This window comes from Talpa europaea, assembly GCF_964194135.1.
Source record: "Talpa europaea genome assembly, chromosome: 7".
NCBI lineage: Eukaryota > Metazoa > Chordata > Mammalia > Eulipotyphla > Talpidae > Talpa > Talpa europaea.
The window spans coordinates 68,800,941-68,823,057 of NC_140074.1; the positions used below are offsets into that span (position 1 = coordinate 68,800,941).

Consider the following 22,117-nt stretch of genomic DNA (forward strand, 5'->3'; position numbering starts at 1 on the left):
AGCCCTGCCTCTGTGTGCTCTGTGCTAAATGTGATTGTGTGTTATATTCTTACATCCTCACACAACAATCTTGGAATATATCCCCTTTGCACAGGTGGAATAATTGAGGGTCACAAAATTTAAGTAGTAGGTCCAGGATATTCTTGGGTGGGAAGCACTGCCTGAGTCTGAAGATGAGCTATTTGGCACTAAGCTATAGTGACTGTTTTAGTGTTCACAGAAGCTCAGAGACTGCCTTGCAACTGGAAGTTTCCATCACAATTTGCAGGGATAAGTCAGGTGGAGATAAAGGATGGGATGCAAAGCCTTCTTCCAAGCCAGCCTGGGAATTCACTACTAATGAGACCCAGAAATTCTTATGCCCAGAAGGAAGGCCTTGAGAGATAAAGAAACTGCCTAGAGGCAGAAGCTTGGGTATTCTGGTTTCTTTCATAAGGGATACAAAGGTATCCAGCAGCTGTAGAACTCTACATAAAAGAATGCATCCTGCCACGCGGTGCCCGGAGTGGAACTGGGGCAGGTAAGCTTGGATGTAGCCAAGGGAGAGAGTTGCCTGGAAGGTAGGTCTGGAGCAGCTCTGTTGGTGGCATGGAGTGGGGCTTGGGGGTTAATGAACTCCATCTTTATGGCCTTTGTCATGGTTCCTGTGTTCCCTTCCTGTCCTTTGAGTTACCGACCACCAGAGCTTTCCAGCCCTCCTCTGTGACCCCCTTATACACTTCCCCATGCTGCACCCACAGCGATATTACGATATTTCTATATGTCTATCAGCCTTGGTGGTCTCAAGTTCCAAAGCTGTCACTCCTTCCTGTGTCCCATGTCAGGCAATGTTCTAGCCTGCTGAACCTGAGCTCAGGACAAACCCTGTTCCTCCAACAGGGATAGCTGTCCTCCAAGCCCACGTGTGACCATAGTGCTGACTCTCAGTCTGTGTGGCTCATACTGCGAGGCTCATTCCACAAGGGGAGGCTCTGTTTCGTTAGTAAGCATCAGAATTTTAAAAAAGAAAGCAGAAAGAAATAGATTATATTTCAGGGCCTCCCTGCTGGTGCAGGAGTTAAAGTCTCAGCACTATCAAGCTATCAGCTGCCACTGCAGTAAAAGTTCCATACCCGGGCCAGGGAGATACCCACCTGGTGCAGCAGACCTCTCCTGACTCACCTACTGCTCCCCTCAGCAGTGTATTTCAGTACATCTGCCTGTTCTGTTCTCCACGCTGTCTCTGGTGAATCTCTCATCCCCTGCGCCTCTGCCAATACCCTAGTTCTTCTATACATAAATAAATAAAAATAAATCTTTAAAAAAAGAAAGAAATTATATTTCAGAGGAATGAAGTAGAACTATCAAAATGCATGATATATCACTGTTTTTCATAAAATTTCATGTCAAGCATGTTTTTATGCCTATGCTCAATATAAAAGGTACAATTTTTTTTTAACATGAGGAATGAAAACTGTCTCTTTTGGAATGCAAAACCAGTCTCACTTAAATGTTGCCTCCTGTAGCAGGAAGTGAAAATTGATCCACCTGCCCTAATGCCTCAATTTCCATCCTGGTCCAAGACCATGTCTGAAAACATGGAAAATTCTCTTTGATCCTGCAGTCACACCCTGTGGGAACCCAGCCCTTACACCGGTGCCTCTATGTCACCTATTCCAACTCAAATGCGTGAAGACTAAAATTACGACCATTTATTTTAATAGCCTTTCCACCACACTTTTTTCCCTTTCTTCAAAGAACACTTGTTCTAGAGTATAATTTCTCAACACTTGCATTGTTGACATCATGAGGTAGATAATTCTTTGCTGCAGAGGACTTTCTCTGCATTGCAGGGAAAATAGCAGGATCCCTGATGCCTGACCTTTGCCCACTGGATGCCAGTAGCATTCCCCCTCTTCAGCCAATTGAGACAGCCAAAATTGCTTCCAGATATTTTCAAATATCCCTGCTGCAAGCAAACTGATTGACAAACAGTAGTTTTCATAGCTACCCTGACCACCTATATCCAAATATCTTAGGAAAGACCCAGGCATTTTTTTTTTTTTAGTCTGAAAGTGATTTGCATATACAGTGACTCCTTTGCATATGGAATCAAGGTCTCTTCTTATTTTTCAACTGTTACCCCAGCCTTTGGTCAAGTTCTTATTCCTGCAATACACAGCAGGCAAAATGCCAAATTTAGGAATAGTAAATGGCAGTGCAGAAATTTAGGATATGAAAAAGGAAAATACAAAAAATACAATCATTGCTTGTGACAGGGGAGCTGAAGCTGTTAAATCCATTCCTTTTCATCATGATCCAAGAGGTAGATTTAGTCTGTGGGTCATGGCAAAAGCTCAACAGGTAGAGCGGCATACTGAGCCAGGTGCCCATCCCCAACTGAAATGCTGCCTGTGTAAAAGTGCTGGACACATGCTGCATCCAGAAAAGCAAGGCAAGCTGTCACAGCCAGGTGCAGGCAGCAGCTCCCTAAATCTTCTCATCAGAATACCAATTCCCTTGAGAAAAAAAGGTTGCATGGCCAAAAAGTTTTGGCCAAATATTATTAAGTGGATGAGATTATTAACTAAAGATCTTGCAAATGAGAAAACTATGGCACCAAGAAGTTAAGCAAATTGCCCACATCACACATCAATCATTTGTAATCATCATATGCACTGTGTCCATGCAAGGCATCAACTTGCAGGCCATCAACTTGACATTATTTTGTTGGCATTATTATTATTTTTTATTTGATTATGGAATTGTTTTCCAAAAAAACACTTTTTAGCATTGGACTGGAGTTCCATGAAATAAGCTTCAAGGGATGCTAATTTAATTTTAACCACACTATAGATATGTGTGGTATCAAGATTCTATCTGGAATTCAGACACTGGTGATTTCCTTCCAAGTTCACCAATAAACAAGGTGAGAGGACTTTTCTCTCACTCCCATTTGTCTGTAAGTTTCTTGAAGGCAGGTACCTGCCTAACTAGTGCATCACTGGTGCCCCCATGCACAGATCTGGAACACCACAGAGCCTAGAACATTCTGGCTAAATCGCATCTACCTGATCTCAGCACAACCTTCCACCTATGCTCAGGACAATCCATTTACCCAAGCAAATTTACTACAAAATTTACTATAGATAATTTCTGAAAACACATGAAGGGGTCAACAGTTGGATTAGAACAGATTCATTCAATTCTGAGAAAAACAGGCATGGAAATCAGACTTGGTTTACCTAAAGATTTGATTTACAGTCAACTTTTAGGTACTTATTTAGGGCTCAGAGGGAGGTGTGCCATAACCCACACCCCAATTGCTCTGCAACCTGCAGGGAACACCACTCCATGTGAAAGCACCCTGGTGGCATGTGGCTGCCACACTCTGTCCAGACTCTTTAAAACCAAAGCTCACACGGGGTACCACAGTTCTTCTATTAAATCCACCTTTTCAATAATTGCTAAATTTACTGCAACTATTGATGATCTCAATGTCTTTAAAAATAAACAGGGCCTCCCGGTGGCGCAGTGGTTGAGCGCTGGGCTGTGAAGCTGCTCGCGCAGCCTCTGCAGCGCCGGTTCTATCCCTGGTTGCTCCCCGGCCATTGGGCGAGGGTCCCACATGGCGCGCAGACCTCTCCTGCCGCCCGCTGCTCCCCTCAGCAGTGTACTTTGGTCCTTCTGCCTGCTCTGCTCCCCGCTCTGGCTCTGGTGAATTCTCTCACCCTCCCTTGCTTCTGCCTGTACCCAGTGCTTGTATAAACAAACAAACAAACAAATAAATAAATAAATAAATAAAACATGCCTCTATTAAAAAAAAATAAAAATAAACAAAAAATAAACAAAAAAGAAAACACAAAATGCCAGTGGAACGATGGGAAACATTTGGTATTGGGACAATACCAGCTTTTAAATTATTATGAGAAGAAATCCTTTTGAGTAATGCAGCCAGCAGGTGGAGGAAAGAACTGACATTTATGTAGTTCCTGCAAAATTCCATGTTCTACATGCTTGACGTTTCAGTTAAAGCTTACCACAACCATTCACTATTTACCATTATCATCATTTTATGGATGAGAACACTGAGCCTCAGGGAGGTTCTGCCCATGGTCAAAGGAACCCTCTTGGTATTTGGTGATAATCTAGGTTGCTAAGAACCGGGCAGATTAATGACAGCACAGGGTTCAGGCTCAGGCTCTGGCATCTCAGAGGGCTGCTCCTGGTTCCTAGCTCTGCTGCTTCCCAGATGTGTGATGTGGGCAATTTGCTTAACTTCTTGGTGCCATAGTTTTCTCATTTGCAGTAGAGACAATAATATTATTTCATTCACAGCATGGTTGTGAGTATTTAATGACTAATATATGCATGGGCTTAACAGAAGGGGGAAATAAATGATTTTATTAGACGTTTTATTTAGAAGCTTAATGACAAAAAATCCAGATATAAGAAAATTGTAATTTTACAAAGCACTCTCACATAAACTCTGTTTCATTTGACCTAGTGGGTAGAACAGACATTATTGTCTCTTTCTATAGAAGAGATGGTTGAGTGTGTGAGCAGTGATATGTACATTCCTATTCATGGAATGACAATGGTTTGCTTATTCACTCTTTTTTTTCCTCTTCTGGTTGAGGAAGGAATGGGTGAAAGCTGTGGGGTTTGTGTGTGTGTGTTTTATTGTGTTCTTTGGTCATCTTAATGTCACCAAGCTGTCCTAGCACAGCTTATGGCACATGATTGGTGCTAAGTTCAAAGCCAATGGATGTATGAATAAATGATGCATGACTGAATTTCCCCATGATGAGAAAGCTAGAAAGACTATCCAAAATAATCAAAAGCCAGGTCTTCAGACTTCACATCTGGAGGACTTCGAGGATTCCAGAGTCCTCTCCACCACCTCATGTTTTATTTTCCAATGTCACTTGATGGAATCATGGAATGTCAATGAAGGGAAAGCCTTGGAGACAACCGTAGCTAGCACATCCATTTTACAGATGAGGAAGCAGCATATCAGAAGTTCTACAACTTAACCAAAATCATGCATCTGGAAGGTAGGTGCTCAAAAGTTTTTATTACTTGACCAAAATATACACCTGGGAGGTAGGTGAGCTGGGCCAGCACATAGGTTCCCTTACTACAAGATCAATGTCTCTGCATCCTGAGAAATTCAAGAGCAGAAAATTCCCTCAGCCTCTGTATGTGAGCTCACGCTTGTGAGTGACAGACCATGTGTCCCATGCACCCAAAGCACTGTTTGTACACATGTTACAGCTAGACTTGTGAAGCAACATGAGAGCAGACTTCTGCTGGGATTTAATTGGAAAGGTTCTCATCATTGCCAAGGGCACCAACTCCCCACCACGACTCTATGAGCTGCAACCAGCCTCTTATGCATATGCATGAGGAAGGAGATGGCCTCAACCCACTTCAGCAAGGAGAAGAAACTTCCTCCTGCTTGCTTTCTGAAACTTTCAAATCAGCCTGGATTCTGGTCTGGGCTCTAGATGGAGCAAATTGGCCAAAGTTTGAGGTCTAGGACATTTCAGAAAGGCTAGCTATCTAGCATAAGATGATATGGCATTTTATGTGGAAATGCCTTTGTTTCATGATGCAGATGTTGTTTCTAAGGTGCTATGTCCAACTAGCACATAAGTAGACACACTGGAAATCACCTACAGACAGGCTTTAATGTTTCAACAGTACAGAATATGTGAGGATGTGACAACTCCAGTAAGCATGTCCTAGTTGGCTTTTGCTCTGGTCTTCACTTGGCCTAGAAAGGCACACCTGTCTCTTGGTACCTAGTCACATGTGTATCCCTATGACAAGAGCCTCACCTAATCACTGCACATAGTAGGCGCAAAATCAATATTTATGCTCTTAGCAACCTCTCAGCTATACTTATCTTGGACTCTTTTCTTTTTTATTTTTGTGTGTATGTGCATGTGTGTGTGTGTCTATGTGTGTGAATTTAATTAATATCAGTCTCTCCTATGAGAGAACAGACCGTGTTTATTTTACTCATCATTGTATTGTTTGTCCCAAACACCATGCTGGGCCTGTAATTGGTGCTTAATAATTATTTGAGGATTAAATAAAGGAAGGAAGGAATAACTAGAAGACCAGGGGCCTGGCTTCTGTTGAACTCCATCATTTAATTAAAACTGTCCTTAGTTAACTCTGATACTTAATTTTAGAGCTACACAGGAGCTTAGAAATCAGTTTGTTAGGAAACTGCAAAGTATGTTTTGAACAGTAGAATCCAAAAAAAGCATATGTGAAATCTGAGCACAAAGGCCGATACAAACCCTCTCTAATAAAGACCGTGTAAGGCTGGGATCCTGCCTGATCACCCCCTGCCCCACCATACACCTTGTCTGCCTTCCCACACTGCTGTGGCTTCTATGACTACTTTAATTGATCCTTAACATTTCAAAGAGCATAGAATGAAAAGCACTGATCTATGTCCAACCTATCATTTGGCAGATGAGGAGGTAGGGTCCAGGAGAGGAGGGCGCTTGCCTAATGTTGTAAAATCAGTGCACGGAGAGCTGGAATTAATATCCAGATGTTCTGATCCCACCCCCACTTCATTAGAATTTCTTGGCATCTCTAAAACTACCTCCAGGCCCCAAGGTCTACAAAGCAGCTGTGAGCAAAAATACATGGAAGAGCCCCATCGGAGGCTTGAAATTTCCATGTGGATGCCATGTTGGGCAAGAAAGTGGTTGAGAGGGTGAGGTAGATCAGTGTTTGTACACCAGTTTCACTCCTTACCATGTGGATAAACTAGGGCAAAGCATTCAGTTCCCCCGAGTCCTGGTTTTCCTATTTGTCAGATACCAAAGAACTGCTCATAAAACAGGACATTGTGAGAACTGACTGTCCTCCTTCCATGGCCCATCATAGTGTTCAGTAAAAGGCTGAAAAAGTTGAGTACCCTGTATCTGTGGTTCCACTCATCCTATTCACTGTAGTGAAGGTTATCTCAACAGTGATCACAAATGTATTAATCCTGGAACATGTATGATATTCCCATGTAAAACACCATTATAACTATTCCCGTGTCATGTCAGTATAACATATTTTCATGTCAACTCTTCCCTGAGGTCTATCCAAGAACCATTCCTACAGAATTGCTAAGAAACCTTTGTAAATACATGGATGCTTTTAATTCTAACACATTCATTAGTGCGATTATAGACTTAAAATCAGACTTTGGTTCCAGTCCAGGTTCCACCCTTTCTTGGTTATATAATTCATGTGAATCACTCATTTCCTGATCTTCAAAATGAAAACACAAACCTAAGTCATCCCAACTTCAAAGTGTCCTCAGGTGACTCAAAGCCACATATAAAACTAACAGGTTATTATTACTTGGCAAAGCAGAAACAGAATAATAAATCTGGACTTTTACTACTACTACTACTTTTTACTACTACTTTTCTTCACCTAAATCTCCAGTGTGGGGCCTCCCCGGTGGCGCTGCGGTTGAGCGCTGGGTTGCGAAGCTGCGCGCGGCCTCTGCGGCGCCGGTTCGATCCCCGGCTGCTCCCCGGCCACCGGGGGAGGGTCCCACATGGCGCGCAGACCTCTCCTGCCGCCCGCTGCTCCCCTCAGCAGTGTACTTCGGTCCTTCTGCCTGCTCTGCTCCCTGCTCTGGCTCTGGTGAATTCTCTCACCCTCCCGCGCTTCTGACTGTACCCAGTGCTTGTATAAACAAAACAAACAAACAGACCAGCAAACAAATAAATAAAGCATGCCTCTATAAAAAAAAAAAAATAAAAATAAATCTCCAGTGTGCATTTTCATCACTACCTGAGATTTAGGGTATTGACATGTTCTAGTGAGTAATCAGCAAGTACTCATATTTGGTGGATATGGGTTCACAAACAGAAATGGCCATATTTAGCAGAACTATTTTAGGGATCCACATTTGAAATTAAGTAGATAACTATTGTTCTTGGGAGACTTAGGGATAGCTCTCCCAAAGAACAGACCTTGGAATCTAGACTATATTTTTGAAATTCTGATATTCTTCCCTTTGGAATTTTTCATCCTTCTGTTTTTCTTTTCTTGCACACATAATATTAGTGTTCCCTTATACACCTGCTTTTCATCAGGCCCAAATAACTCTGTATTTATCACTACTTTTCAAGGCCCACAGAAAGTTCATCTGTGACTCTTGCACAGATGGAACCATTAAGAGACCTCGGTCATTGGTGGATTAACTTTCAATCCAGGATTTGAATACCCAGCACAGAATCCCAGGTATTTACAACAGTTGGAGTTGATAGGGATATCACATGTCACCCGTCCTTTGCCCATAGCAGCTTGGAGTGTGTAAAGGAGACATGACTGTTTTTCATATCAAATCCACAGGACTTGAGTTCATGTCTCCACAGCTACAGGTCAAATTTCTTTCTCTACCAAGCTTCCTCATTCTTCTATTCTAATTGGGCCAGAAGGATTGGGGTTTGTCCCTCCTTCCTTAACATTAGGACAAAAACTACAACTCTAGGGAGATTGCTTCATACTCCAATTCATTTAAATCCACAACATTTATTGCATGCTTACAACACAAGGACCAAAAAAAGCATGCTTGGGAGCCAGAAATGAATTCTTTGTTATATATAAAACCTTCCCTTAAAGAGTTTCCAGTTAGGGGGCCACCCCTGGTGGCACAGTGGTTGAGCGCTGGGCTGCATAGCTGCCCACAGCCTCTGCAGTGCCAGTTCGATCCCTTGCCACCAGCGAGAGTCCCACATGGGGTGCAGACCTCTCCTGCCATGCCCGCTGCTCCCCTCAACAGTGTATTTCATCAGTCTGCCTGTTCTGTTCCCCGCTCTGGCTCTGGTGAATTTTCTCACCCTCCCATGCTTCTGACTGTACCCAGTGCTTGTATAAATAAATAAATAAATATTCATATATATATATATATATGAGTTTCCAGTTAGGTAGGAAAGAAATATAAGGATACACCCTAATTCCAAATGACTAAAAACTAAAGAGGTGTAAAATATAGACAATTGTGGAAATATCAAAGAAAGGGTGTTTGAGTTGGGGAGCATCTAAGATGGTTTCAAGCAGAAAGACCTTGGGCAAAGTCCTTATTGGATGAGTAGGATTCCCATAGGCTAAGAACCAGTTCAAACCTGCTCAAGGAATGTTCATTGACTGTCCCTACTTGTCCCCAAATGTGTGAATATATTTGAGATACATTAATACATTTGCAAAACAACACAATCTACCCTTGACATGGCTGGCTAAGAATGCTGTGACTATGGAAGATAATCAACAGGCTCTGAATCCCTGTCTTACTGTTGACTGATTGTGTGTGTGCCCAAAGACATTATTTCACCTAGATGAGGATCAGTCACCTCATCTGTGAAGTGGAGAAAGCAAATAGAACCGCCTTCTCTGGTTCTTACAAGAATGAACGAAACAGCGTATACAAAGTATTAAGCACTATGCCCCTCACACAGTAAGTATTCAATAACTATTAGCTATTTGCTCATCTCCTTGTTGCTATTAACCTTTTGTGCAAAGTGGAAACAAAATGAAAAAGGTGAAAAATGACACACTGTAAGGGTACCATTCCGTGACCCAAATGCTCCTCCACACACCAAGATCCATGGCAACACCTGACCCCAACGGCACCCTCAAAATGAAAGGCAAAGAAGGCAGAGACTAACAGCCCAGATCTTACCTGTATATTTTATATCTGGTTGTAAATCCTTGACGGTGTCTTTCCACAAAGGATAGGTAGCTCCTGGAGTGGTGGAAAGGCCCCCTGTCTGAAATAAGCCAATCAAATTCCTTGGAGACATGTTGGTCTGTCCCAGCTGGTTCCTGGTGGGAGGGCTGCACTGAGATACGGCCCCATACAAACAGGAAGTACAGGAGCTCAACAAACCTCCAGTTCATGCTTTTCTGCCGGCCTTTTTCCTCTCATTCTTGCTCCATTCTGTGGAGTCCTGAGGAGAAAAGAATAAAGGGATGTGGGTGGGGATGGAGAGAGAGGAGAAGAAGGAAACAAAAGAGGGAGAGAGGAGAGAGAGGGAAAAGAAAAACAAAATTAAGAGAAGAGAAAGGAGAATGTGATCAATACATCTTCATGATAATGCCTTACATTAGTAGAACAGATTAAGGTACATACAAGTCAGTAGTTCCTGGTTAAGAGCTGGGCACCTAAGGAGACCTGAGCTCTGCTCCTGCTTTGCTGTTTATGTGTTGAGCCAACATGCACAAGTCGCTGAGCCTCCTAGAGATACAATTTCATCCTCTTTAACACAGGATGGCTTAGGCACCTTGATCTCAACTCTTGGCAGATCACAGATGTTCAAGGCATTATGTGTCAAAACAATGAATACACTAGTCAATGAAGAAATAGTCTTTCCATCTGGAAAAGGACATGGAGGCAGAACTCAAGTTCCATTTACTATCTTGACAAATGCCCTGCCTCTCACAACGTGTACTCAGTACACAGGTGGTACATGGTTAGACATCTCACAGATGAAGAGTTGTGGAGCCCTGCACACATCCAGTTCTCAATGCTTCATGAATGCCCCATTTACCCCAGTGAAATGTGACCACAGACTCCACCTGTTATGACTCCAAGACTCCAAGTTCCTGGGTATGCAGAAGGGAAACTAAAGGCCAAAGCGCTAGGAGGGTCTTGCCCACCTCATTTTTTAGGTGGTAGCACAGTACAGATGTGCCATATTGGAGAAATACTTAAGAATAAGGGATCACTTAGGCAGATGTTCCCCATGGGGAGGAGAGAAGAAATAGCACAGGCCAGTCCTGGTCTTTGAAAAATTGACAACTTTTGCCTTTATCATCTCATTATCATTCTATTAAGCAGCTTAACCCTGGGCTGTGTCCCCCGCAGCATTATTCTAGAAGAGCTTATCTTACTCTCTATTGAAAGGCAACTTTGATTCCATGAGCCATCAATTATAAACATCATTTGAGACAAATTATTGAACTTCTCTGAGTCTCAGTTTTTCATCTGCAATATCTTATTAGCTATAGTCTTTATACCCAAAACTAGTGTGAGAATGAAATAACATAATTTGTATAATGCATCCTACACAATGTCTGGCATCTAGTAAGTGCTCAAAATGTGGCATCAGTGATGGTGAGAGTAACAATAACGGTGAACGTCAATGCTGATGATGCCTTGTTTTCCCTGCTGAGCATCTTTATTCAGATTGTCCTCAATGCCCAGCCACAACCTGATTATCGTTCACTAGCTACTTCTGGTCAGGTCTTCAATGTCATTTCCTTTTTCTATTCCTCTCAAAAAGTACAACTTGTTCCTTTCTCCCAGCTCTGATTGCTCACTTTAGACAAATGTCTGCTAGCATTCTTCCTCTTATTATACTTGGTTGTTTCTGTGTCTGTCTTGTTCATTGGGCTGTGGGAGCTTTTCACTGACAAGAACCTCTGAAAGACTGTTTCCACACATGGCTAGCTGTGTGAATGCACAGTCTTGTCCTGTCTAGACTTTGGATTTTTATGTCTAAATCAGATTTTCATTAAAAATGTGGCAAGGGCACAAACATTTCACCCCAAGTAAAACCATGTATAAACATGAAGAAACACGATGCCTTATTTGTCTACTCCCCCAGCTGAAAATGGGAAGTGGAGCTAAGAGAGAAGAAATCAGAACGAGAGATGTGAATTTCCTACCCAATTGGATCGCTCCCTTCATTACCCAACTGCACTGTTTTATTCTGAATCGTTACAGAAATCTGCTTGGCACTGCAAGCCCCAGCTGTCAGGGGCAAAGGCGAGAGGCACGTGAGCAGGGGAGGCAGCTGGCAGAGGCTGTGGTCTCAAGTTTTGTTCAGAGTCAGAAACAAAGCCGTCCGTGTTGAGTGCAGCACTGTCACAGCTACTGCTGCCAAAACAATCTGCAGAGCCCACCTGAGTGGCAAGCAGGGGGTGGGGGAGATTGTTCCCAGCTCCGGCAGGGAGCTACAACACACTGGAATCGCAGCGTGTCGCCCATCTAGCTCGTGAGTGGGTGCAGGGTGAGAGCCCGCGAGAGAATGCTTGGCTGTTAGACTGTATGCAAGGAAACAAGGTTCTGAACATCACAGCTTTCAAAAGCAGAACAAGGCTAAGCATGGAACAGCAGCGGATGTGTGTGTGAGTGTAAGTGTGTAGGAGAGTGAGGTCTCAGCTGACAGTCCTAAAACTAGCTGAAATCTGAAAGATCTAATCCACTGCATCCCAAGGGACAGTCATAGCCTCCATCCCCACCCCAGGCCATATTTGATTATTACAACTTGGGGGCAGTCCTCCTGGCATCTAGTGGGTGAGGATTCTGTAAACACCCTACAATGTACAGGAAGACTCCCACAAAGAACGCTGGACTCAAAATGCCAATGGTGTCAGAGTTAAACCCACTCTAATACAATTCCTTTTAAAGACCAGGACACAAAGTGAGCTATTGTCCAGCTCCTAATTTTCATTCTATCATGGTGTCTAGGTGAGGCAGTGGGTGAGTATGCCTGGGTTAGAATGTTCTCTGGTGTTGGCTTCATGCTACAATCTATATTTTTGGCAAGGAGAGATGAGGCCTTCATGGAAGAAGTCTGAATTTATCCGTTGACTTAGGAAATCACAATGACTCACAGAATGACAAAAAGGAAAGTTTCTACAAGTTTATTTTAATAGAAGAAGCTATTTTTGAGGAAAGAATAAGGGCTAGTATACAGGGTTCCTAAATGTTGTCAAATGATGGCAGACACTGTGATTTCCACTCCACAGACAAGTCCATATTAGCACCAGTTCTACTGGAGCTAATGTAAGGGTCACTCTCAGTCCACCTCAGCTGGAATTAGGTTCTGCCCTCTAGCTATTAAAATACAGGGGAGGGGAAGTCACACACACAAGTGAGAAATTCCAGTAAGAAATACTCTGTCTTAAATACAATAATGAAGAAAACAAATTCAATGGATGAAGAGAGGGCAGAGGTACTGTTTCCAATGAAGAGATCTAGAAAAGGGTGCAGGTTCTTAAATGCATGTAGAGTTTCATTAAGCAGAGATGGGAAGAGGAAAGTCCAGCTGAACTGGGAGCATAAAACAAGTCCTGGGGCTTGTCAGACTATATGCGGGGAAACAAATTCTGAACATCACAACTTTCAAAGGCAGAGCCAGGCTAAGCAAGGAATAGCAGCTGATGTTGGAGACAGTTTGGGGAGAGCAGAACATTGGGGTGTGTGCTATTCGCAGCATACAGGGTGGCACTCTTCAGTGAGAACAAGGCATTTGATCTATCTGTCTGTCTCTGTCTCTGTCTCTGTTTCTCTCACCCCTTCATGAAGTAAGAACTGTGTATTTTATTTCCTTCTACCCACTAAGAGTAAAGCATTGTGGATGTTCAATAAATCCACGATTCATCCTTTAACAGATTTGGCAGCTATTCTAAGTCAGAAACTGCGCTACAAGCTGGAGACCCTATAGTGGGCAGCTTACGGCCATGGGAGCTCATTTCCCACTGGGTTGGGAGAAGTCCCCAGTAAGCATTAACTACAGGTGTGGTGGAGCACTCCAAATATAATCAAAGTACTCTGTTGCGGGAGTCTAAGGGTAAGGTTTGTTTTTGTTTTGTTTATTGGTTTGCTTTGTTTCTTTATCTTCCACGTATGAATGAAATCTTATGGTATTTGTTTTTCTCCTTCTTACTTATCTTACTTAGTATCTTCCCCTCAAGTTTTATCTATCTTGCAGGAATGGCAAGATCACATCCTGTTGTTACAGCTGAGGTGAGTGACTATGTGTCTGAAACCTAAACTGTGTTGTAGACCAGTATTGCTCAATAAAAGAATTCTTTAAAAAAATCAAAGCAGGTAAAAGGGGATTGAGAGTTAAGTCATTTATTAACACGGTACTTCAGGAAGAGCTTCACTGAGAATGTGGTTTTGAGCAGAGACCTGAAGAAGGGAGCCCTGTGCGTGCCTCTAAGAAGAGACATCTGTGGAAAAAGAGGAAGAGGTCAGCAACATCTTCTACTTAGCTATAGTCAGAATCCACCTTATACTTCAGTCTCCCATAAGGAACTTAGAATTCGGTTGTGGTGAAAGTCCATTGAAGGAATGTTCCATTTACTGAGCATCTACTTTGTGTAGAAACTATACTAGTTGCTTTACACATGTGACCTCTATCCATACCACGGGAGTTTATGGTTCCTGTTTTACACATGGGGTGGGGAAACCGAAGTTGAGAAAGTAATAGATCTGACATCAAAAAGCTAACAAGTGACAGAGCTTAAATCGCAGGCTCTTGCTTTCTAATTTGGGAGATACTGACCATATGTGACTATGAAGCTCTTGAAACAAGGCTAATCCATATTGATGCACTACAAGTAGAAAGCACATACCCACCATATTCAAAGCCTTGATAGGAATGAGTGTGTAAAATTTCACTACAATTTTATATTGGTTACATGTACAACATTAATGTTTTTGATGTATCCAATTAAGTAGAATATTATGTAAAACTAATTATACCCATTTCTTAATGGCTTTAATGTGGCTACAAACTCTTTAAAACTGTCCACACATCTGCATATGTATGATCTTATACCTCCGAATCATATACCTGTGTGATCATATACAGTGTTGTAAATTAATGTTACCTCAAAAAATTACATTCAGATGGTATCCTATGTTTATGGGATAATTGAGAATGAGCATTTTCTGCTCTATGATACTTGCTGGGAAGGTCGCCCATTCATTTCCAAGTTTTTGTCACTGTCTAGAGAACCCAATTCACTCTCCCATATGACAGGGTTGAATCACTGTCCACTTGCTTCCTCCCTTCAAAGTGAATAAGCAAAAAGATAATAAATACACAACAAATAAAAACTCTCCTGTTCAAGGGCCACATCTGCCAACCCTAGAAACAGCCCGGATATCTGTGGCTAAGCACTTCAGAGCTTATTTTACACAGATTCATAAAGAGAAATTTTCTGCCATTGGGTTTCGAAGCTGAGAAAAAGGCTGGTTCTATTCCAGGTGCTGTCTTTGACCCTTGTGACCTTCTGTGAGTCACTGCCGGTGGCTGTGAGGTGGCCTGCGGGATGTGGAGCTGGTGACGTGTGATGGGGCATGGCTGAACCGTGCTATATATAAGCCTGCAGTGTGATTAAGGGAATTGGGTCCGTCCCCCAGCATACACTCTAATTGTGGCTGTTGTAAATTATTTACATCCGAGGCTGCCATACAACAGGGAATGAGAAGGGCCTTCCAGGGCAGTGTCATCAAGCATCGGAGCTTTCTGCATGGATTGCTGGGCCATGACCCACTTTCTGGGCTGGTGGGGGGTGGTGAGTGGAATGCCTCTTCTGATCCCCGTCCTCGGGATCCCTGAGGCTGACTGCCAAATGTGAGGTCACCCACAGAACCTGCCTCCTGAGCCTGGGCCTCCAGATCATTTCATCCGAACCTCAAATTGCAAACTTGGCTCTCCAGCAAAAGCAGCTCACAGAAGCCTGCCAGGCTCGGGAACCTGAGCACATGCTACACCCCTCTGTGTCTTAGATCCCTCTTTATAAAATGTAGAAGGATGAACACCTATTAGGGCTTAGATAATTAATGATATAGGATTTTAAATGCAATCATTCTTAGTTATAGTTTCTTGTTTTGACACATGTGAACCACCACAAAGTAAGTGTAAAGCGGTTAACAAAGAGAATAGCTGATAAGTCAACTTGAGGTGTGAAACTTCTAAAAATGCTGAATATTGGGAAAATCAAGGTAATCTTAAAGCCAAAGAAATTGTAAAGCAGGAAAAACTATTTTTGTGATTTTGGGGGAAATCCTAAATGCTATTTTTTTAATGAAAAATATAAAATGTATATTATTTTTAATTAAATATTTCATTTGCAGTCACATTTGGGAATGTGAAAACATAAATTTAGGAAACTGCCTTTTAAGTTTCCCTTCCAAATGATCAGCAGTGTCTACAGATCTTTCCAACTGGAAAGTGAAATTAAGATTTAGGAATGTCTTTTCTGGGCCAGTTTGGTAAAATTCAAAAATATTTGTTGAATCCCTGGTATTTTAACTAGCTCATAGTTCAGAGCAGAAGGCAAACACCATGAGTTCGCTCCCCCAGCCAGGGAGGTGACCCACATGGCCTCTCTCACTGGTCCCTAGCTGTGTATTTCAGTCAGTCTGCCTGTTCTGCTCCCCACTCTGTCTCTGGTGAATTCTCTCACAACCACCCCCACACCTCTGGCCTAGACTCCAGCTCTTGTATGCATAAATAAATAAATCTTAAAAAAAATATGCCATAACAGGGCAATGACAGGATGCACCCTGTATTCTGTGAAGCACAGAGTCCAAGCTAGGAACTTAGAGAATGTCTCCTGACCGTGATATCCAGGGAGGCCTTAGAAGATATTCCAGGCCAAGAGAGAGGTATGTGAGAGGAAAGAAGGACTGTGATGAGCATTTAGAATCTATAAACATTTAAAAGTTACTACAGTTGGAATTTTCAAGTAGGGAGTGGCAAGAAATGAAAAAAAGAGCTAATTGGGGTCACTTTGTTTTATAATCATGTGCTTATACACAACTGATAGTTTCCCAAACATAGATTCTTCCAATTCTCCCTCAATGTGTGCTGAAGATCTGAATCATACAGCAGCCACTAAGTCAGTAGATATTGAATGAATGAACTGAACAAGTCAAGAGCTAGGATTAGCTCTGTGGGATCCCAAGAAACTGCTGAAAGCTTTCAAGCAGAGGAGTTCTATATTACAGTTTAAATTTAGATGGATTACTTCAACTGCAGAGGAAAATGGATAGATTTATGAAGGGGTAAAGGTAAAATTAATAAATTACAATAGGCTAGGTTGATATGGTCTGAGAGACATATTTGATAAGGAGAAAGGAAAAAAAAATAAACAAGGAAAGGAGAGGTGCTGCAATATCTGTTATGGTCTGGGAAAAAGAAAGGTGTCTATGATGACTCCACGGTCTAGTTTGATGATTAGACTGATGATGTTGCATTCAGGCTGATAAACAATAGTAGAAATAATGATTTGGAGTGTATGGTGACAAGTTCCTTCTTGGATCTATTGAGTTTGAGCTGTCTGTAGATTTGTCAAGTCTGAATTTTCAGTAGGTTACAGTACCAATCAGAAGAGAGACAGGACTAGAGATGAAGATTTCTAAATCAGTATGAAAAAGTTGTGGTGAGATCTCCAGAAGCAGATGAGAATATAAGTGAGAAACAGTCATGGGAACAACATGGAACAATGCTGTATATAGAATAGGTAAAGAGGAAAGAATCCCACGAAGTAGAGAAAGCAGGGGTTGTAATCTGGAGGAGAATAGTGAAAGAGTAATGTCAACTACTAGCTAGAGAAGCAGAGATAATTAAGGAGAGAATGGTCTCAAGCTTCAAAAAGCTACTGTTATCCAAAAAGATAGGGGCTCAAAATGCCTATTGGACTTAAGGATACAGAGCTGGTTGACAGTTGTTGATGACTTGATAAGAAGTGCAGATTTTTGAAAGGGATCAGGCATGGGTGGGGCATGAGTACAAGGAGGCACAGAATGTAGAGCACTTGGCTAAGAAGGAAAGTTTCAAAGGGCACTATCAGCACTTCTCTCTCTCCAGAGAGGGAGATGAACTGTCAATGGGGGATTTTTTTCCTCATAGAAACATGAGGATATTTATATACTCAGAGGAATTAAATAAGAAAAGAGAAATATGGGAGAGATAGGAAATGAATACCGATTGAAAGAACACAGGGTCTGGGGGTAGAATGGAATGTCAATTCTCTACCAGTCAGGAGGGAATCAAAGAAAAATAAGACACTGTCCATGGCTTCAGGGAGCCACATCTTGGTAAGGGAGATAAACCCATGTGCCCCAAATTTCACAACAATGAGCTGAGTTTTATCAGCGACCTGAACAAAGTGTTAATGGAACAAAGGAGGGGAGAAAACTCAAATAGAGCCAGTTCAAGAAGGGCACTGAGATTGTAAGATTTTTCTTGGCCTCTAATGATTTTCCAGTTATGGGGGGTGGGGTAAAGGGGTGTTGCTGTGACTTAACAGGAGGCATTCCAGATAGTGAGACCGATATGAGCAAAATATTTTGAGACATGCAAAATCACCTATTATGTGCCAATCATTCAACTAGATGCTGCCTGGGATGCAGAGATGATAAAGAAAAGGTCGATCTCCCTACAGATGCACACTGAAGAGCCTGAAGGTAAGAAAAAATGTCAAAGCTGGGAAAGGGAGCTGTGCAAGTGCTCAAAATATGATTGTTCAATAAATAAGCAGTGTTCTTTGGTCCTCCCCATTGGTGCAGCTGTTGAGCGCTGGGTTGCAAAGCTGCCCGCAGCCTCTGCAGCACCTGTTCAATCCCCAGCCACCAACGAGGGTCTCACATGGCATGCAGACCTCTCCTGCCGCCCGCTGCTCCCCTCAGCAGTGTATTTTGTCAGTCTGCCTGTTCTGTTCCCCGCTCTGGCTCTGGTGAATTCTCTCACCCTCCCACACTTCTGACTGTACCCAGTGCTTGTATAAATAAATAAATAAATAAATACATACATACATACATAAATAAATCTTAAAAAAATTAAAAAAAATAAAGCCTCTGAAGAAGTTATGATTACAGTTACAAGTTACAGAAGAGCAGAGGTCAGAAAGATTCAGTTATCTCTCATAGTCTCACAGCTGATGTGAGGCAGCAGTATCCAAATCCACATAGTTCAGGTCCAGACTCCGTACTCCAACCTACCAGCCACTGATGTCTCTACCATGTTACCCCGAAATGAATATACCAAGACCTAAGAGGTCCCCAACTGATCTTTCAGTCTCATAGTTCCCCAGCCATTCTAAACACCAACAAAGAACTATTTCCAATACTGAAAGAGTCAAATTCCACCAGTGAGGAAAGTGAGCATATTAAAAAGAATGTCAATTTTTCCCCTCAGATCTCAGGACCTGAAGACCCCATTGTTATACCAGTGCTATTTCATTCCTCGATTCAAGTTTGTTCTTTACCTTCCTGTCATCTGCAGGAGAGAGTTCAAATTCTTCAACAAGGCATTCTATTTCTAGCTTTCTTACTTTCCAGGCTCATCTCTCCTCCCTCCAAAAACCCTATTCTCTATAATCTAGCACACCAAAATTTTCCAGTTACCTTGATGTTAATGCAAAGTCTCCAAAGTGCCTACATGGCTCAAGTAAAGAATTCACACTCCCTTGAAAATTCATCTCCGGTATCTTCTCCCCTGGAGATCTTTCTTGATGGGCTTGAACATTGGATGCCATCAACATTCCCATAGCGGGGACTTCATTAAAACTTATACGCATCTCTAGTTGTTTCTATTTCATCCCATGTTTGAGATTTTTGCTTCCACCACCACACGATGAGTATCCTAAGGGCAGGTCCCAGGGTCCAATTCATTCCTGTATCCTTAGGTTTCATCTGCAGCCTTACATATAGTAAATGTGACAGACCTTTCCTATTCTCCTCTTAAGCATCACCAATTTTATCTAAAGTTCTGTTTCTTTTCCACCTTCAGTTCTTAGAATGTGAGAAATGGTTTTAGCAATGAGTTCATAACTCACTTTGGAATAGTTAGACGTAAAAGACTCTGACAGACACTTTGGACCAAGAAAGCTAGACTTTACTGACAGATCTGAACATAAAATAAACAGAAGCTGGAGTACCAGAGACATTCAATAAATAAGAGAAGAAATTGGGGAAAGGCAGAATTATTCTAACATGATGAGAATGGAGCCACCCTTCAGAGCCCACCAAGCTCTTCCCATGACCTGTAGTGACATATGTTGATCCAATACTGCTGTTGCTGTTGTTTGTTTTGGTTGGGCAACATGAATCCAGTGTGAGTTGGGTTCTGTACTGTTAGCTACATACGAAGTTCTAATAGAATACAGGAATTCCTCCACACATATCTGCACACATACATAACATTTGCTTGACTACTGTGAGTCCATCAAACCTCTATGGCTCCAGTTTTTGGGTGTTACTCCTACCATAAGTATTCTTTAGTAAACAGGCACAGTCTATCTTCCCTTATCATTGCTGCCTTTTTCCAGCACAATCCTAGAGCTGCCATTCTATTGCAGATATCCAGTTGTGTTAACATGGAAATCAACCAAAGACAGATGAACAGAATTCAGTATTTCCCTCTTTTTGGTGCCCCCTCAACTATCAAAAAGAGTAGTCCACAGATCACCTAAATCAAAATTCCTAGAGATGCTTAATAACAACTCAGTCTCTTTGCACTCTCCCCTAACCTACTGAATTACAATCTCTTGGAAGAATGCTATAGGATCTATACTAATGCCTGTGATTAAAATAATTTATCAGCATGTGTTATATGACAGGAGCTATATCAAGAACTTCACAGATATAGGGTACTTTCTAAAGAGGTGGAGTCCATTCCCCATAATTTGAACTTAGGCTTATCCTCATTGGTCATTAGAATGAGGGAGAGGTCATGGTGGGCCGCCTCTAGTGTGGACCTTGTATGGTTCTGCTTTACCACAAGAAGGATGTGAATGAGAGCAGTAAAAGGATGAAAGTGGAGCAAAGTATCTGATTCGTGTGCCTCTGTCCAGCCAAGCTTAGAAGAGACTCCTAGAGTTACATCAGCTGACCCCAACGGGACTATCAAGTCATGACCTATAATACTAAATGCAATGCCATTTTTTGTTTAAAGCCACTGAATTAGTGGTGGTGGTATGGGGGATAGGAGTGGGGGATGTGGGATGCTAACAGACACACTAGATAACATTATTATTCCCATGCTGTAATTATTTTTTTAAAGATTTATTTATTTATTTTTGCAAGCACTGGGTACAGTCAGAAGCGCGGGAGGGTAAGAGGGTTCACCAGAGACACAGTGGAGAGCAGAACGGGCCGACTGAGGAAACACACTGCTGAGGGGAGCAGCAAGCGCCGCAGGAGAGGTCTGCATGCCATGTGGGACCCTTACCCGGCAGCTGGGCATCGAACCAGCGCTGCAGAGGCTTAGGGCAGCTATGCAACCCAGACCTTAACCACTGTGCCACCGGGGAGGCCCCCATGCTGTAATTAAACAAACTGAGGGTCAATGATGTTAAATAAAGTTTCAAGGTCACACCATAGTTAGTAAACATCAGAGCTGAGATCTGATTCTCAACTAGATTCTCCACCTCCACCCAGCACTGTCAGCTGTTGAGCTGGGGACTCTGGTTCCCCAGTCAGGTGTTTTTAGTTCCTTGTGAGTCCTGAGCTGCTGTGAGTCTGCTTTTAAAATGCATTTTCCCCTCCAGAGAGCATCGGGAATTCTAGAAGTAAGAACTCAGAATCTGTAGTCTTACAACATGCCCGGAAGATTTCAATGCATGTGTGGGTATAATCAGTCCACATTCAGAGTAGGCAAGGAGGCTGCTCCTGGAGAGGAGGTGCTAAGCATTCATTCTCCTCATTCTCCTCGTAGGTCTTCTCCTTGGCCCCACAGGGGCCCTGCAACATAACCTCCCATCTCTACAAAGAGGAGGTGTGCCAGTTTGAAACCAGAAAGGAACAAGGTGTTTTATTGGGAACTTGAGGAACGAAGAAAAAAAATGCCTCTCTTGGATGAAAGGACTCTTAATCTTCAAAACACAAACCATTTTTCCATACTAAAGCCCCTTCAAGCCTAGGAAGTCTGCTGAGACATCAAGTCAGGCAAACAGCTTGCGTTTTGCAGATTAAGGAGCCTTTGACCCAAAAGATCCATTTTTTGAAACTCCAAAGGAAACGCCTGGTCTATTTCTAGCGGCCACACTCCCTGACAGGCGACTTTCAATGCAGTCCAAGGAGATGGCTGCTTCCCTGCTGGGGCCAAGGTCTGGCACACAGAGGGCAGCTACATGAGTGGAACAGTGCCTACAAGAGAGGCTTTGCCCCAAAATAGCATACCTGCTTGTCACCAGGGTGCCCCCAAAGTTGGTCAATATAGAAGAGCGCTGGTTTTTCCTTTTAGAAAAAGCAACTGAACTATGGGAAGATGCCATTTAAGGGAGAGGGCTGACCAAGCTCCTGGAGCAGTCAAATGCCAGCATCCAGAAGCAAGGGGTCACAGCATTTCATTCA

General features: G+C 42.5%; 1 protein-coding gene across 1 annotated transcript in view; it reads right to left on the reverse strand.

Moving 5' to 3' along the window:
• Positions 1-9,912, reverse strand: part of BRINP1 (BMP/retinoic acid inducible neural specific 1) — a gene marked incomplete at both ends in the record, with an annotated part of 120,607 nt that extends 110,695 nt beyond the window's left edge. Inside the window, one exon of the mRNA XM_084238183.1 lies at positions 9,695-9,912. Coding sequence (XP_084094309.1) covers positions 9,695-9,912 — 218 coding nt within the window. The remainder of the gene's footprint in view (positions 1-9,694) is intronic.
• Positions 9,913-22,117: the final 12,205 nt, after the last annotated feature.